This window comes from Microtus pennsylvanicus, chromosome 2 (genome assembly GCF_037038515.1).
Source record: "Microtus pennsylvanicus isolate mMicPen1 chromosome 2, mMicPen1.hap1, whole genome shotgun sequence".
NCBI lineage: Eukaryota > Metazoa > Chordata > Mammalia > Rodentia > Cricetidae > Microtus > Microtus pennsylvanicus.
In genome coordinates this window covers 122,559,976-122,574,482 of record NC_134580.1, presented here as the reverse complement: position 1 = coordinate 122,574,482, position 14,507 = coordinate 122,559,976, and the positions used below count along the sequence as shown (strand labels likewise).

General features: G+C 45.0%; 1 protein-coding gene across 1 annotated transcript in view; it reads right to left on the bottom strand.

Annotated features, from left to right (window-relative positions):
- The window catches only part of Slc24a3 (solute carrier family 24 member 3), a 474,476-nt gene that overhangs the window by 16,531 nt on the left and 443,438 nt on the right, over positions 1–14,507 (bottom strand). Inside the window, exons 13-15 of the mRNA XM_075962364.1 lie at positions 9,991–10,157; positions 7,066–7,180; positions 5,921–6,033 (exon numbers count right to left, since the gene is read on the bottom strand). Coding sequence (XP_075818479.1) covers positions 5,921–6,033; positions 7,066–7,180; positions 9,991–10,157 — 395 coding nt within the window. The remainder of the gene's footprint in view (positions 1–5,920; positions 6,034–7,065; positions 7,181–9,990; positions 10,158–14,507) is intronic.

The window sequence follows — 14,507 nt, the reverse complement described above, 5'->3', positions numbered from 1 at the left end:
AGAATAGAAGTCCCTGTGCTTTTGTGAACCCCAGGCTTTTGGGCAACACAAAAGACCCAACTGAGTGTGGTCAAATGCTGTACCATTGTTTTGGCCAAGCATCACTTCCTGGAGTATCAGGACAAGCGTATTTCCTATGTTTGCCACGTAATTAAAGCCCACCCTTGTCAAGAAGCTCAGCTGCTGGCGATGGACGTATTTCATTTGAGATAGAGCATAACCTCGAAGCTCGTCCCAGATCTAGGAATGGAGATGAAACTTTTCCTCAGAAACTCAGGATCAACTCCACGAACGCAAATAATGTCACACAGACAGGATTGTGGCAAAGCTCCAGGAGCTATTCTACACAAAGGGACTGTGTGCCAATTCTACTAAGGAGATAAAATCATTCTCTGTTTAAACAAAGAAAACTTCCCACCATGTGTAAATGACAACTGGTACTGAGATGGTGTGTGAGATGCTAAAGTCAGACTCCAGCAGCAATGGTTCATGGCCGGTACTCTAAAAAAGGCGGGAGGAGATTGTGTGTGGCATGAAGCTGGGTGGGAAGTACGTCTATGCCGACAGAGTGTTCTGCCTGTGGGGGTTCTTGGGTAAGACTTAGGCATCTTTTATTTCATGAGAATTCTTTTTTCTTTAAAAGCCCTCTCAAGCTGAAAGTATATTATCCGAGGGAAATAAGTTTCAAAGCAGCCTATTAAGCTTGGGCCGACAACTCAAAGCTGGTTTGCTGATGGCTACTCTGATTCAGCACACAGCTTTCCTGACCTTGTTTATGGCGCATTTACCTTTTCCTGATTCCACATGAAGGCTTCCTGATCATAAACACTATCGCTGCTGTGGAAGAAAGTTTCCAGACTACACACTTCAAAAACCTTACAACCATGGCTTCTAAATAGTTCTTATGTTGCCAAAAGTATCGCAAAAATATGCTTATCACACTTCTTTTGGACATATAAAATTCAAGGCAAAGTCATTTTCACCAAGAAGTGATGACACACCTAGATAGACCCCACACAGAGGAGAGTGAACTCGGATCCCAGCCTCCCTCTACACACAAAACAAAATCTTGATTTTCCCCGGGGCTTGTACACAATGGTGAGTTCCTTTAGAAGGAGAGGTCTTTGGAAAAGTCCTTAAATGCCTGTATTTTTGAAAGTGAATGAAGGTCTTCCTTGCACTGGCCATTGACATCTGTGTTTAGATATAATGCAACCCAAAGCACTTTCTTCTACAATCTGCCCAAACTTGGGCACGACCGAGATTTTCACCACAGGCCCAGTTACGGTTGTATAGTTCAACAGAATGGCCAAAGAGACCTAAATTATCTCATCTTTAGATGGAAAATGTGAGTCTGGACCTCAGGTTTTGTTTTATTGTGTGACCCTGTCACTAGGGATTGTGACTTGGAGAAGGTATGTCTCATAGCTGTGAGCATGTCTCATTTTCCATTCTCTATACCTTCGGGGGGCTGTCAGAGGAGAGGAAAGGTAGGCGATGACCTATGGTAGAAGGCCTGCCTGCCTGAGTTTCAGTCTCAGGCCTGATATCCATGTTTAGTCAAGGAAAATTTCAAAGTTGGTACAACGACCTTGTTTATTTCACTCTTGGGATGAACTGTAACTGTTTTAAAGATTTCATGATTTTATCTTCCATGATCATATCTTGTTATCCCAGTAAAAACAAAAAAATTTGGCTTTTTTTGTCTTACTGGATTTTTGTTCGTTTGTTTTGATTTTTTTGTTTTGAGAGATGGAGATGAACGAGAGAGAACACGAGACAGAGTGAGAATATGAGGTTGGAAGGAGATGGAATAATCTCTGGGAGGGCTTGAGGGAGAGGAAAATACAATCAAAATATATTGTATGAAAACAATTTTTAATTAAGAATAAAAAATAAGCAAACCCTCCATCAAACACAGAGGATGCTATGGTTTGAACATAGGTAGTTTTCTCCAAAGGTTTGTGTGCTAATTGGATAGTGCTGATGGGGTAGTGTCGACCCTTAAGGGGTGTGCCCACAGACAGTCCTTAGGTCACTGAATGCATGCCATTGAAGGGGACTGAGAAGCAAAACAAATCTCTGCTCTCTCTAAGTTAGTTGTCTCTATTATTTCATTATAGCAATGCAAGCTGGTGCATACAGTGGACCTTATGCTGAAAGGGCTGTCTCTCGCTCCTGTCACATCAAGTGAGTGGATGGGATGAAGATTTAGTATTCAGAGCACAGTTTCTTTTCTTCTTGTGGCTGATGCTGAGCTGGGCTGAGGGCGTCTTTCTTGCTTTTCTTACCAAGGAAAACCAACCACCAGCAGATAATCAAGAGTTTTCTAAGGAAGTCAAGGTCATGTAACTGCTGCACTTATGTTAAGAGCACAGTAAGTCAGTTTGAGGCCAGAGATGCTGTTAGGTGATGACAGGAACAGAGCTCCCACTTCCATGCAGCATTCTTAAGAACAAATGCTGGAGAGCGAGCAGTAGCAAATGCCTTTAATCCCTGAGCTCCAGAGGCAGAGAAAAATGGATTTCTATGACTGTGGGACCAACTTGGTCTACACATTGAATTCCAGGACGACAGGGCTACATAGTGAGACCCTGCCTAGAGAGAGAGAGAGAGAGAGAGAGAGAGAGAGAGAGAGAGAGAGAGAGAGAGAGAGAGATTGGATCAATGTTTCTTTCTAGTGTCAGTTGGAAGGAATACCAAAGGATGAGTGACTCAGAGTTTTGGGCCTCATCTTTACCCGAGGTGGCCCTCCTGTTCATGATCAGGAAGTGTTTGGTGAACACCAATGAAAATCAAGAAGTTCCAGAGTGGGCTCTGCTATATTCAATACAAGCTGTTGTTTGTTTGTTTTCATTGCTCTGGGATGTGCCTGCCACCCCTGCTGTGATTTGAGGAAGCTAAATTTGTGAAAGACAGTGTTTGTCCTCATGAAGCTCCTGTGGCCAGTGTCTGCAGGTAGCATGAAGCTTTCTTCAAACCTCAGGCATGACATATGACAAATTAAATATGAAGGGTAAGCCAGGCACAATGCTGTAGGAGTGTGACCCAGGAGGTTACGAGGCCTAGGCAGGATAATTTTGGGTTCAAAGCCAGCTTGGGTTACGTAGTGAGACGCTGACTGAAAGAGCAAGGAATTGGAGATGTAGTCCAGTGTAGAGCCCTTACCTACTATGTACAAAGACCTAGGTTCACTCTACAGGACTGCAAAAATAAAGGTTAATTATCCAATTCATCAAAATTAAAGTGTAACTCAATTTAAAATGTCATCAAAACCACATCATTATTCTGAGCCATCAGATTTATATGCAATGCTTACAAAGGCGCCCCAGGCTTCACTGAACATGACAGTGACATTCAAAGCCATGTGAGTGTCCCTGAACAGCAACATGGCTAAGTACCTTCTGGGAAATCCAGATGCTACAATCCTGGGCCAACTTTGAAAATGAGGTTTCTAATGAGATTTTAAGTGAAATGTGTTTCATCTAGTAAGAAGTAAAAAAGGCAACATATGAAATATCCATGGAGTGGATCTCAGCTGTCTAAAACAAACTAGAAGGAGAAAAGAAACCAAGGAGAGCTAACACTGGTCTTCTCTGGGCTACACGGTGGGTCATTTAAATGTCATCTTCTGGGGTTACAGTGTCCCATAGGCAACCCTAAACTCCATGGAGCTGTATAGATTTCAAGTGATTAAAATGTAATAAAACTGAAACTCCTTTTTTCATTTGCACCAGCCCCACACCAAGGGCCTCCATGTCACGGACGGCCAGGGGCTAGAGCATCAGCCAGTGCCACTGCATAGAACTACCAGCACCCCAGAAGGGTCTGCTGCCATCTCCTACTAATCACAGGCATTGTTTGCTCCACGAAGAAAACGTGTGTAAGAAAGTAAAGGTTCAGGTGGGCCAGTTGTAGACAAACCTCAGGAGATGCCTTTAGCATTGGCAGACCTTGTCTCTTAAGGAAGTGACAAGCCAGCCTTAGTGACTGAACTTAAGTACACTCAATACCACTGTCCCCAGCTTAAGAACAAGAATGATGTTAATAGCCGGGCGGTGGTGGCGCACGCCTTTAATCCCAGCACCCGGGAGGCAGAGGCAGGCGGATCTCTGTGAGTTCGAGACCGGCCTGGTCTACAGAGCTAGTTCCAGGACAGGCTCCAAAGCCACAGAGAAACCCTGTCTCGAAAAAAAAACCAAAAAAAAAAAGAATGATGTTAAATGGGGCTGGGCCCTGGGTCACTCAGAGAAGCTGCTGGGGAACCTGCTCCAGGAGGTGTCCATTAGCTTCTCCTCTCCTTCCTCGGCACACAGAGAAACAAATGTCAAGACCCTTCTTACAAGTTGGTGGGCAAATGAGGTCTAGACAAAGGGATGGGGACAGGCCTGACATTAGCCACCTCCATGCACTGTCTCCTGTGCCCTTGCTTTCCCTACACCAGAGAGGGCCTCAAAGCTAGCAGAGCCACATGATGGAATCTGCCACACTCCCTGGGTTTCCTTTTGGAAGTGTTCCTAGGCGCTGTCAGAGTGGGAACAACTGCAGTGGAATTTTAGCAGGAAATTAGCTGTTGCTGGGTTACCCCAGTGAAACGTTTGAATTGTCTGCAGTATATTAATAGTACCTAGTGATACTACTCTAACAAATAAAAGAGTAACGTGACCTTCTGTGCACCAGGTGTTAACACAGTCCCCCGCCCCCAGGAGGCTTCTGCCAATCCTTGCTCTTAGAATGCTGCTGGTTGACGGTGTTTTGTTCATGAGCAATAAAGGGGGATGCTAGGCAAGCTAGATGATGTACATCTGGGTGCTGAGATTCAATGAACATAGCTGTTCTTAGAGTAAAAATGTTCCTGCCTGACCAGCGCCCCATAAAGGCTTCAGATTCCAGGGGACTTCCTTGCACAAGATAACACACTCATGTCCCTGGAGTTCAATGTTAGAGAAAGCAGGGACTGTGCAACCTGGCAGGGAAGGAACTGGAAGCTGGCACCAGACCTTTTGGGACTGTGGATACATTTCATTTTCCTGTTGCCCCTTTCTCCATATGCTTTGTTGTAATAAACCTTAGCTGGAGTATAATCTGTTATTGGTTCCTGACAGATCATCAGACTTAAAAGACGTTCATGGGATCCCTTGGCAGTATCTCCCATGTAAGATTTTCCTTTAGGAATGCAGAGAAAAATAAACACTCAAAACAAGTATGCCTTCTGTGTGGTCCTTATGTATCCTATGGGCATCTGTCAGTATTTTAGTTTATGCATCACACAGTTGTGAGTATGGTTGATGTGGGCCAATCACAGGAGCTGACTGACAGCAACCTTACTCACTGACAGGCAGAATTAGGAGGGTTATTTGGAATCTGAGACCATCCAAAAGACGACACCTGTTTGAGATACTCCACTTAGATGATTTCTCTCTACCATCTCTTTTTACATGCAATGCAACTAGCTAGAGGTTGCAGCCAATTCTGGTCCATTGACTGGTTCTGCAGAGCTCATGAATTAAGATGATCTTTACTTCTTCAAATTGTTGAAAAGAAATAAGCATAATATATGACAGCATGGAAGCTTCGAACATTCCAATTTCAGCTTCTATACTGAAGTTCTGTGGTTGCTTTTCTGCTACTGCAGCAGAGGCAGTGGCCGTGACAGAGACCATCTAGCTCCCCCCCCCCCCCGACACCAGCCTGTACTTATGTCCTGTTTGAGACAGAAAGTTTGCCGACTTCTGCTCTATGGTCTTGAGTCTCTGTCTCCATAAGTGTGACTCTGGAAGATCTGTACCAGAAGAATTTGCTTCCCTCACAACGTTAATATCTCCACACCTTCCTTACTAGCAGACAAAATTCAATGGCCAAGGCCACTGAAGAAGTCTGTTTAGTCTGGATTTAAGAAGTTATGGAGAAAAGCACTCACGTAGGATCCGTAGTCCACAGCGAGAGTCTGCAGAGCCCAGGGAAGACCGAGACCAATCAAGATGTCAAACACATTGCTCCCGATGGAATTGGACACGGCCATATCCCCCATCCCTGCAAGGACAAGAGACCATTAGGGAGGAAAGGGAACTCAGTAGGAAGCACCCACAAGGGGCTCTCCTGAGTCTTTGGTCTGGCAGCCTGGTAGGAATTTTGCTAGACCATGTATTTGATTTTCTCTTAGCCCATCAGTAGTATGAAAAATAACAGATTATAATACAAAGAACCCACAATCTGCTGACTCCTGACTTCACTTCAGATATCAAGACAGTGTATGTAAGTGATAAAAAATTCCATATTTGGTTCCAAGAATACTGGAACTTCTGAGCCCCCCTTTCAGAAGAAATAAACCCCACGGCACAAACATGGGTCCATAGGCTTGTTAACTTGCACATCACAGCACCGTTTCCCACCTGTCCTACCCCGAATTCACTGCTTCTTAATAACCGAGTAACATAAAGATAATGCCATCGGTAGAGTTTCTATAGGGCACTGTGAAAAATTTTGTTGCTGCTGTTGCTTAAAATAAATGCCTCTCAATGTCCACCAGGCATGGAAATGAGCGTGGTTGCCAGGAAGGGTGTCACTGTCGACAGGGTCCACAGGTAAGCTTTACCTGTCACGTGCTGAGAACTGACTACTGACAACTTGGAGGTGCTATGTTCTGAGTAGGCTTATGGGGGTTGTCTGTCTCCTTATCTATGAAATCAAAGCACAGTCATCCCTACCTCTTGGAGTTGCTGAATGAGTTCAGTGTCTCACTCACTCCAGGCTAGCTGTTTTTATTTTTCTGTATTTATTGGTAGGTATTTTACAATTAATGGATGACATTAATGACCAGAAAGGGCTGTAGCTGCCTGGGCGAGCATCTATGCCTTACACAGCAATGTCTTCTGCCTCTTTTCTTTACATTTCTGATCTCAGGAAGCCATCTGGCCAACATGGCACTGAGGTTGCTATCACCTATCTCTCCTTATAAGAAGCATCTGTGGCTCCCTTCCTTGCCACACTGCACAGCCCCCACCAGTCAGAGAATCCTTCCTCCCTTCCTTCCTTCCCTATCCTCATTATCCCTGGAGATCCCACCTTGTCTGGCCACGATAAGGCTGGCCATGCAGTCGGGCACACTGGTTCCAGCAGCCAGGAAGGTGATCCCCATGATGACATCAGGGATTCCCAAGGTGTAACCGATGATGGTGACCTTGGAGGAAGCAGGAAGAGACAGTGAACCAAGAGATACTGTGAGCTACCTGCACAAGTTCCATCTGATCAAGATGTAGAAAAGTCTCTCCTTTGGGCCACCTTAGGGGTGGGGGATGGGGGACAGGGTAGCATCTTTTCTGGATTTTAACCCAGGAGGGCATGAACATCTGTGGATGAGACCCACACTGCTGGTCTTAGGGTGATGCTTAGACAGAACCCAGACTTTTCAATAAAAGGTGGGGGCTATCATTTGTTCCTTTCTGGCAATACATGCACACTGGAAAAAACTAGAACGTAAGAGAAAAGACAATATTGAAACAAAACACTTGAACTCAAGATGGCCCTGGATGATTCAGGCTGTCAAGCTGTGCTTAGGAATGTAAGCAGTGTGCTCGCAGATCTGCAGTCCGGCTGACCAGACCCGGAGAGGGGCTGGCTTCACAGCTGGTCTTGTCAGGGAGGTCCTATCCAGCGTTTCCCATTCCCACTTCTGCTAAGTCAGCACGACAGCTAATTTTGCTTGTCAACTTGACGCATGGGAAAAGAGGAATCTCAGCTGAGGAAACTGCCTCCATCAGACTGACGGGAGGGGACTTCTTCTTGACTGACAATTAATGCAGGAGAGTCCTGTCTGCTGTGGGCAGCACTATCTGTAGCAGTTGGCCCCGGGATGTATAAGAAAAGTAGCTGAATGTGGGCCGAGGAGCAAGGCAGTAAGCAACATTCTTCCATGGTTCCTGCCTCCAAATTCCTGCTGTGAGTTTCTTCCTGACTTCCCCCAAAGAGGAACTGTGGTCTGGAAATGGAAAACGAAATAAACACCTTCCTCCCCAGGTTGCTTTTGGTCATACGACAGAAAGAAAAGAACACTTGGAAACCCTTGCTGCCGCTGTCAACTTCACCACCATAATCGCTTTCTTTCTTTTTAGTACTTAGGCGCTGGGCTAAATGCTCAGTTTTAACTTTCTTAATTCTCACAGCCATCTGGTTTGAGTGCTCTGCTTTTCCCATTCCTCAGATGAGGAAACAGAACAGGGAGGCATCCGCCCAGGTCCCAAGCTGCTGGTAAGTGGCAGAGAGGGCTCCGTGTTGGGCTGGTGGGCTCATCTGCAAGGCAGTTTCTCAGTTTCCATAGAGGTGGAGTGCAGAGGGTGGGCTGCTATGACCCATTGCTCAGCCACACAGATGGGTTCACGGCTGTCCCCAGATTTCAAGAGGGGAACCATAGCAGCAGAAAGCTGGCAAGAGAGGGTGGCAGAGTCAGGATCCATTGCCAAGTAGGTAGAAAAAGAGACCAATCTCTTGTTTGTTGGCTTAAGGAAATGGGGCTTGCAACACCTGGAACTCTTAGGCCGTCTCAGGGTGCCACTGGGGCATTCACACCTTCTGTAATATCCTGAGGAGATGTAAACCATGTGTCTCAGCTGGGAGTCCATTCGCAGCATGCCTCGGCCAGTGGTGAAAGGATGGGGGGATGTGAGTTCAATACATTCAGATCCAAACCAGAAAAAGCTCTCCTTTCCATTCTGTGCTGAATTTAACCCAGGGTGGCCTCAAGCTTCTGATGTCTGTCTCCAGGGAGGAAAGGAGGATGCTGAAACACATCTTTCTATGTTCTTTCTAAGAGCCTCTGTAAAGCAAAGCTGCTGCTGCCTGGCTGAACCTTGGGTCCGCAGGACTGTGGCCTGGCTCTGCTGCGGTTGGCCCACGGTTCTTTCACCATCCTTAGGGCTCTGGGGAACTAGTGGGCTTGGGAAGCCCAGTCCAGGCCACTGGCTTCTCCTGAAGTTGTCACTCACTATCAGGATTCGTCCTTTCCATGGATAGTGGACTTTTAGACCTTGAAGTCAGGGACAGCAATCCAGTCTCCCAACTCTGCATTGAAGACCATTTGCTGTGGGAGCCTCATTGAGTGAGAACCCTCAGTCACGATACTTCTAGTTGTAAAACTCCATTTCCCCGTGAGGCTGAGGCCAGGAGTAACTGTGACTTTATCATGCCAGCTTTACAAGTTTGCTATTACCTCCAGAACCATCTTCCCAGAACGTTTTTGAGCTTTAAGTTGAATCCTCCTGAATTTATATTGCCCTTCTGTCAAACACCCAAGTGCGGCTAATTTGGATTTGCATAATTTGTCATGGCTTTCAATTTCTGCCCAATTCTAATGGATTAGGTTTGCTCCCCAGTTAAGGAGTATAGAAGTGAGCTGTCCATATTTCCAAAAATGACTCTGGGGCAGCTCTCCTTTGAGGCCCCATAACCTAGTCCCATCAATGGATCATTATTTTAGCTTGGAAGGGACCCTTGAGCAGTCACGTTGTTGGCTTGAGGCTCTGCTACTGTTCCTCCACTACAGCTGGGGAATTACTTCTTTCACTCACAGATGCAGGATGTGGAGTGTGGAGAGGAAGTAATAGGAAGACAAATCGGTCCCCAGGGAGGACCCCAAGAGGCACCTAACGTTTCCACTTTACCCGTTCCAGGATAGTACCAACCCAAAGAAAAACAATCAACACCATGAAGTAGATGCGACCCCAGCCTGCTACCTGAATCAAAAGTGGCCATCCTGGAGCTGTGCAGAGCTGCAGAGCTTGACATTCAATCAAGCCAGCCTATGGTTATGCAAGCGGAGCAAACACTTGTGATTTTTACCCTCCGAGCAAAGGTGTGGGCTGTTCTGTGACCCGCTGGAGCAAAAACTGAATGGAAGAGTTACCAGGTGCAACCCCCGTTCTTATTCATCTCTGGTAGAGCACACCTTTCGCTCTAACGAGACCCAGCGATGCACAGGGTCCCTTACACACTCACCATCCACACCATCATGTAGGAGAAGGCTGCGATCCACAGCGTAGAGGAAGCAAATGTTACCATAAACCATTTCTCCCAGTGGGGTTTGTTACAGTTGGGGACAGTGAAGTACAAGACGAAACTCAGTGGCCAGGTGAATGCCCATTTCACGGTTTCCAGTTTGCCAGCTGTGGGGGAGAAAAAGAAAAGGAAAGGAAAGATAAAAAAAAAACAGCTTTATTTCTTTACTCTGGGAGCCTTCACTCTGCTTTCCCTGCTAAGTATTATCATATACCTCTTTTCTTAAAAGGCTTAAAAGGTTTTCCACCGCCACCCAAGCTGGACATACAAAACCAAACAGAAAAAGAGAGGTTATGTGCTGCCCACCAGCTGGTTAGCTCTTGTACTGAGTCATTTCAGATAACACTGGGCTGTTGGGGGACACTAACAAATGGGCTAGGTGGGAGAAGATGAGGAAGGTACTCGCAAAGGAGCCGTGTTGTGAGCAGGTGTGTCAGTGTGGGGAGCTGGGAAGACCGCCAACGGGTCCCAAATTACAGTGCCAGCCGACACAGCGCCATCTAATGAAAGTTCCTGGTGTTGCATCATAAACTGAAAAGGGTTTGCAAATAAGCTCTTTCACACTTAAAAAGTAAAAGGACAAGATGATGGACCTGCCAGAGATGCCTGCCTCAACCATTCTGTGGTGATTGAGTATTTTCATACCAGGAACACCCAGAAATGCTTGTGAAGGTGACTATCCTGCCGTGAATTCCTTATAACCTCAGCGCCGCCTTTAATTCCAGCACAGGCAGGCGGATCTCTGTGAGTTCAAGGCCAGCCTGGTCTACAGAGCTAGTTCCAGGACAGGCACCAAAGCTACAGAGAAACCCTGTCTCGAAAAATCAAAAAAAAAAAGATTTGACAAATATATTAACTAAAATCCTTTGGTTTTTATTATGGTCCTACTCAACTTCTAATTAGCCTACGGGAAAAAATACATATGCCCAGGTGTGACATCTATGCCAACTGAGACACAAAACATCTCCACCTTCCAGAAAGCTCTCTGTGCCTCTTTCTAGCCTACCCTTACCCTGACTACCACACATAAGCTATTCATCCCCAACTTCGAAGGAATTAATTACGGAGTAGTCTTTCTTTCTGCTTACCACGTTTGTTTATAGATAAAAGTGCCATTAGTTTATTCCTTTTAATTGCCTGGAATAAACTGGCCTTGCTTATCCATTCCCCTGGGGTTGGACATTGGGTGGTGGTCATTTATAGAACATAATAATGACAGTGCCTATCAATAGCCTTGATTGGTTCTTCTGGAGAGCACAGCTGAAGATCTGAGGGGAAGCTGCCAAGCCATAAAGTGTGTGTGCTTACCTTTTTACTAAGGATTAAAAATAGTTTTCCAAAATGATTGAACAATCTCATATCCCCATCAGAATTAAGGAAGTAATTTCTTACCTCCTTATGGTGAACAGTGATTAATATAAGGCTTAATACAATTTATTTTATCTCTTCAAACCATGTGCAATCTATTCATGTTACACCTTACTAGCCTCTAAATTGTTCTTTCTTTTTTCTTTTTCTTTTCTTTTCCTTCCTTCCTTTCTTAAAAAAAAACTACGTAGAAGAGGTACCTGTCATCACTGGCACCAGCTTGCCCTATCAGATGGGCAAGGCAGAAGAATCTATAAGGAGGGCGTGGCTTCCTCATCAGACAGCACTGGGATGCAGGCACTCTCTGCTTTAGGAGCTGAGTTGTTGCATCTCTGTGTTGGTTGTTTGTCTGTTTTCAACTTGACACATGCTAGGGTCATGTGGGAAACAGGGACCTCAATTAAGAAAATGCCTCCCTCAGACTGACTTGTAGGCAAGTCTTTCCTTGTGGGGAATTTTTCTGATTAATTACTGATATGGGAGGGTCCAGTATACTGTGGGCATTGCCACCCGTGGATAGGTGGTCCTGGGGTGTGGAAGAAAGTAGGCTGTGAAGACACGAGGGATAATCTTTTTGTACACTGTGTGAAGATGTTTCTGTTTTACCTCGCCTGCCTAAGGCATCTTCTGATTGGTTTAATAAAGAGCTGAATGGCCAATAGCTTGAAAGGAAAGGATAGGCGGGACTTCAGGACAGAGATAAGAACTCTGAAAAAGAATCTGAAAAGGGGGGTTTCCCAACTAGTCATGCAGAAGTTGGGTGTACGGTACTGAGGAGAGGTAATAAGCCACATGGCAGAATATAGATTAATATAAATGAGTTAATTTAAGTTTTAAGAGGAACAAACCTAAGCGAAGGCCAAGATTTCATAAATCAAAAAATGTCTCCATGTCATAATTTGGGGGCTGGGAGTCCAGAGAGAGTCTGACTGTAGGAGAGGGCAAAGATGTAAAAAAAGTTTCCCCCTGGCCTCTGCTTTAGTTTCTGCCTCCAGGGTCTTGCTTGAGTTCTTGCTTTGGCTTCCCTTAATGATGGACTCTGATTGGGACATGTAAGCCAAATAAAAACCCGTTCCTCCTCAAGTTGGTTTTGATTAGTGTTTCATAACAGCAATGGAAACAGAACTAGAACAGTTACTCCAACTCTCCAAATCTTACGTTTATTATTCGTAAAGTGTAGATCCAGTAACATTGAACTTGCAGAGTTCTCGGGTGGATTAAAGATGAGATATTAGTGAGACAGGTGAGGGTCCCACCTTTCCCTGGGGCCACCAGGCATATCTTAAACATTGTTAAAAATCTGTTAAAATGACTCTTAATGGCCATGAAACTCTAATTGTAAGTTTTACTTCCAGGGCTCATTTTCCTGGACAGAGCAAAGACAGAGAGGGGTTGGGCAAGATGACTAACCAACCAGCAGCTCCTGGACTCTCTGTGCCGTCCTGGCTCCTTGAGACCTTATGGTGGCCGCGTCAGCTGTTCGGACAACCAGACACCAATGGTCCCAGCTAATTGTTGCAGCTCCTAATGATATAGCCTTAATAGGGCTGTTTCAAATCTCTGCACAGGCATTTTGCTATTACAAGTCTCCCTGAACTTTAGATGATGATGTAGACATTTCTACCTAGGCCAGACGGGGAGCATATACTCTGGAGACCCAGCAAAAGAGCTGTATGATTGGCACACATGCAAAGCCTTCGAATTGCATGCAAGTCTACGGGTTGTTTTGTGACGGGCTTCAAGAGGTGATCCTTGGATCCTATGCTAGTTCTTCATTTGGGCATCAAGGCTTTACCTAGCTGGAGCTCTAGGGGAATCCCCTTGCTGGCATTACATCAGGGGGAGAGAGCCACAGAGACAGAGAAAGAAAGAAATAGACCACCAATCAAGGGTTACAAAGTGAATAGGACAAGCAATGACCTCAATTTGGCTCTCTAATATTCCTCAGAAACTAAAAATGAGCGAGACGATGAGGTCATGACATGGGAATCAGAGGGCAGGGAGGATGGGGTTGATTAGAGAAAGCTGCACACAGTGTGAGCTGGTGCCACCAAGGTCCAAGTTCCCCTTCATGGTTTTCAGCTGTTTTGGTTTGGCACTGACGGATAAAAAAAAAAAATCAGGAAAATGGTTTCCCTGCCGTGAAACTGTACAGTCAAACTTTGTTTGTATCCTTGTTCCTTAGTCACATCAACCCTAAAGGTAGAAATACAGAGAGCAGTGTCTAAATTATGACTCCAAACACAAGGTAACGGATTTCCTTCCTTGAGCAAAGCAAGCAGCACAGAAAAGGGCTTTGAAAATGACTTGGAGGAGGGACGAAGCAGGAAGGCGCACATTTCAGGCAGCTTTGCCTTCTGTTTCTGAGTGGTTTTGTTCCTTTCCCAAGTCAGCAGCATTTCTGGACATTTTCAATACTTTGTTCTATCCCCATTTGTTCCAAATAGAGCCCTAGGGGATATGTTTATTTTTACTCTTAGAACCTAAGTGTTGGGTGCCCTCTAAGCCATTTTGTGCCAGGCTAGGACACAGCACGAATTAAAAAGCACACTTCCTTTCTGTGGAGGCCATGTGTTTGCAGTGATGTGGCTTCACAGAAGTCAGCCAGTGACTGGGAGACAAAGCCGGGGTACCAAGTGTCAGAGGCCTTTGCAAGAACTTGCTTTGGAGTTCTAGTGCTGACTTTTAAGAATGCTTAGGTCAGGCAGAGAGTAAAAGGAACTGAGCAATGTTTTAAACCTATAATAAACATTCACTTCTGTTCTGATTGCGAGAAAACAAATATACAAGTTTACGATAGAAAAAAAAATCCAGTGAGCAAAATACAATTTTATTTCGGTAGACTTCCTTCTAGTGGGTTGTTTATGGAAATGTGTTTACCTGCATACACATCTCTGTTTGTAGGCAGTAAGGCTTTCTTCACTCAAGAATATATGTAGATTTATGTGTAGGTGTATAGATACATGCACTATGCATAGCTGTTTATATAATGTATATATATTTAATGCCCAGTCCCATGGGCTCAAATCCATTTGCATCTGTAAACAGTTATGTTATAGTTATAATACAAATGTATATGCATGTTGTAG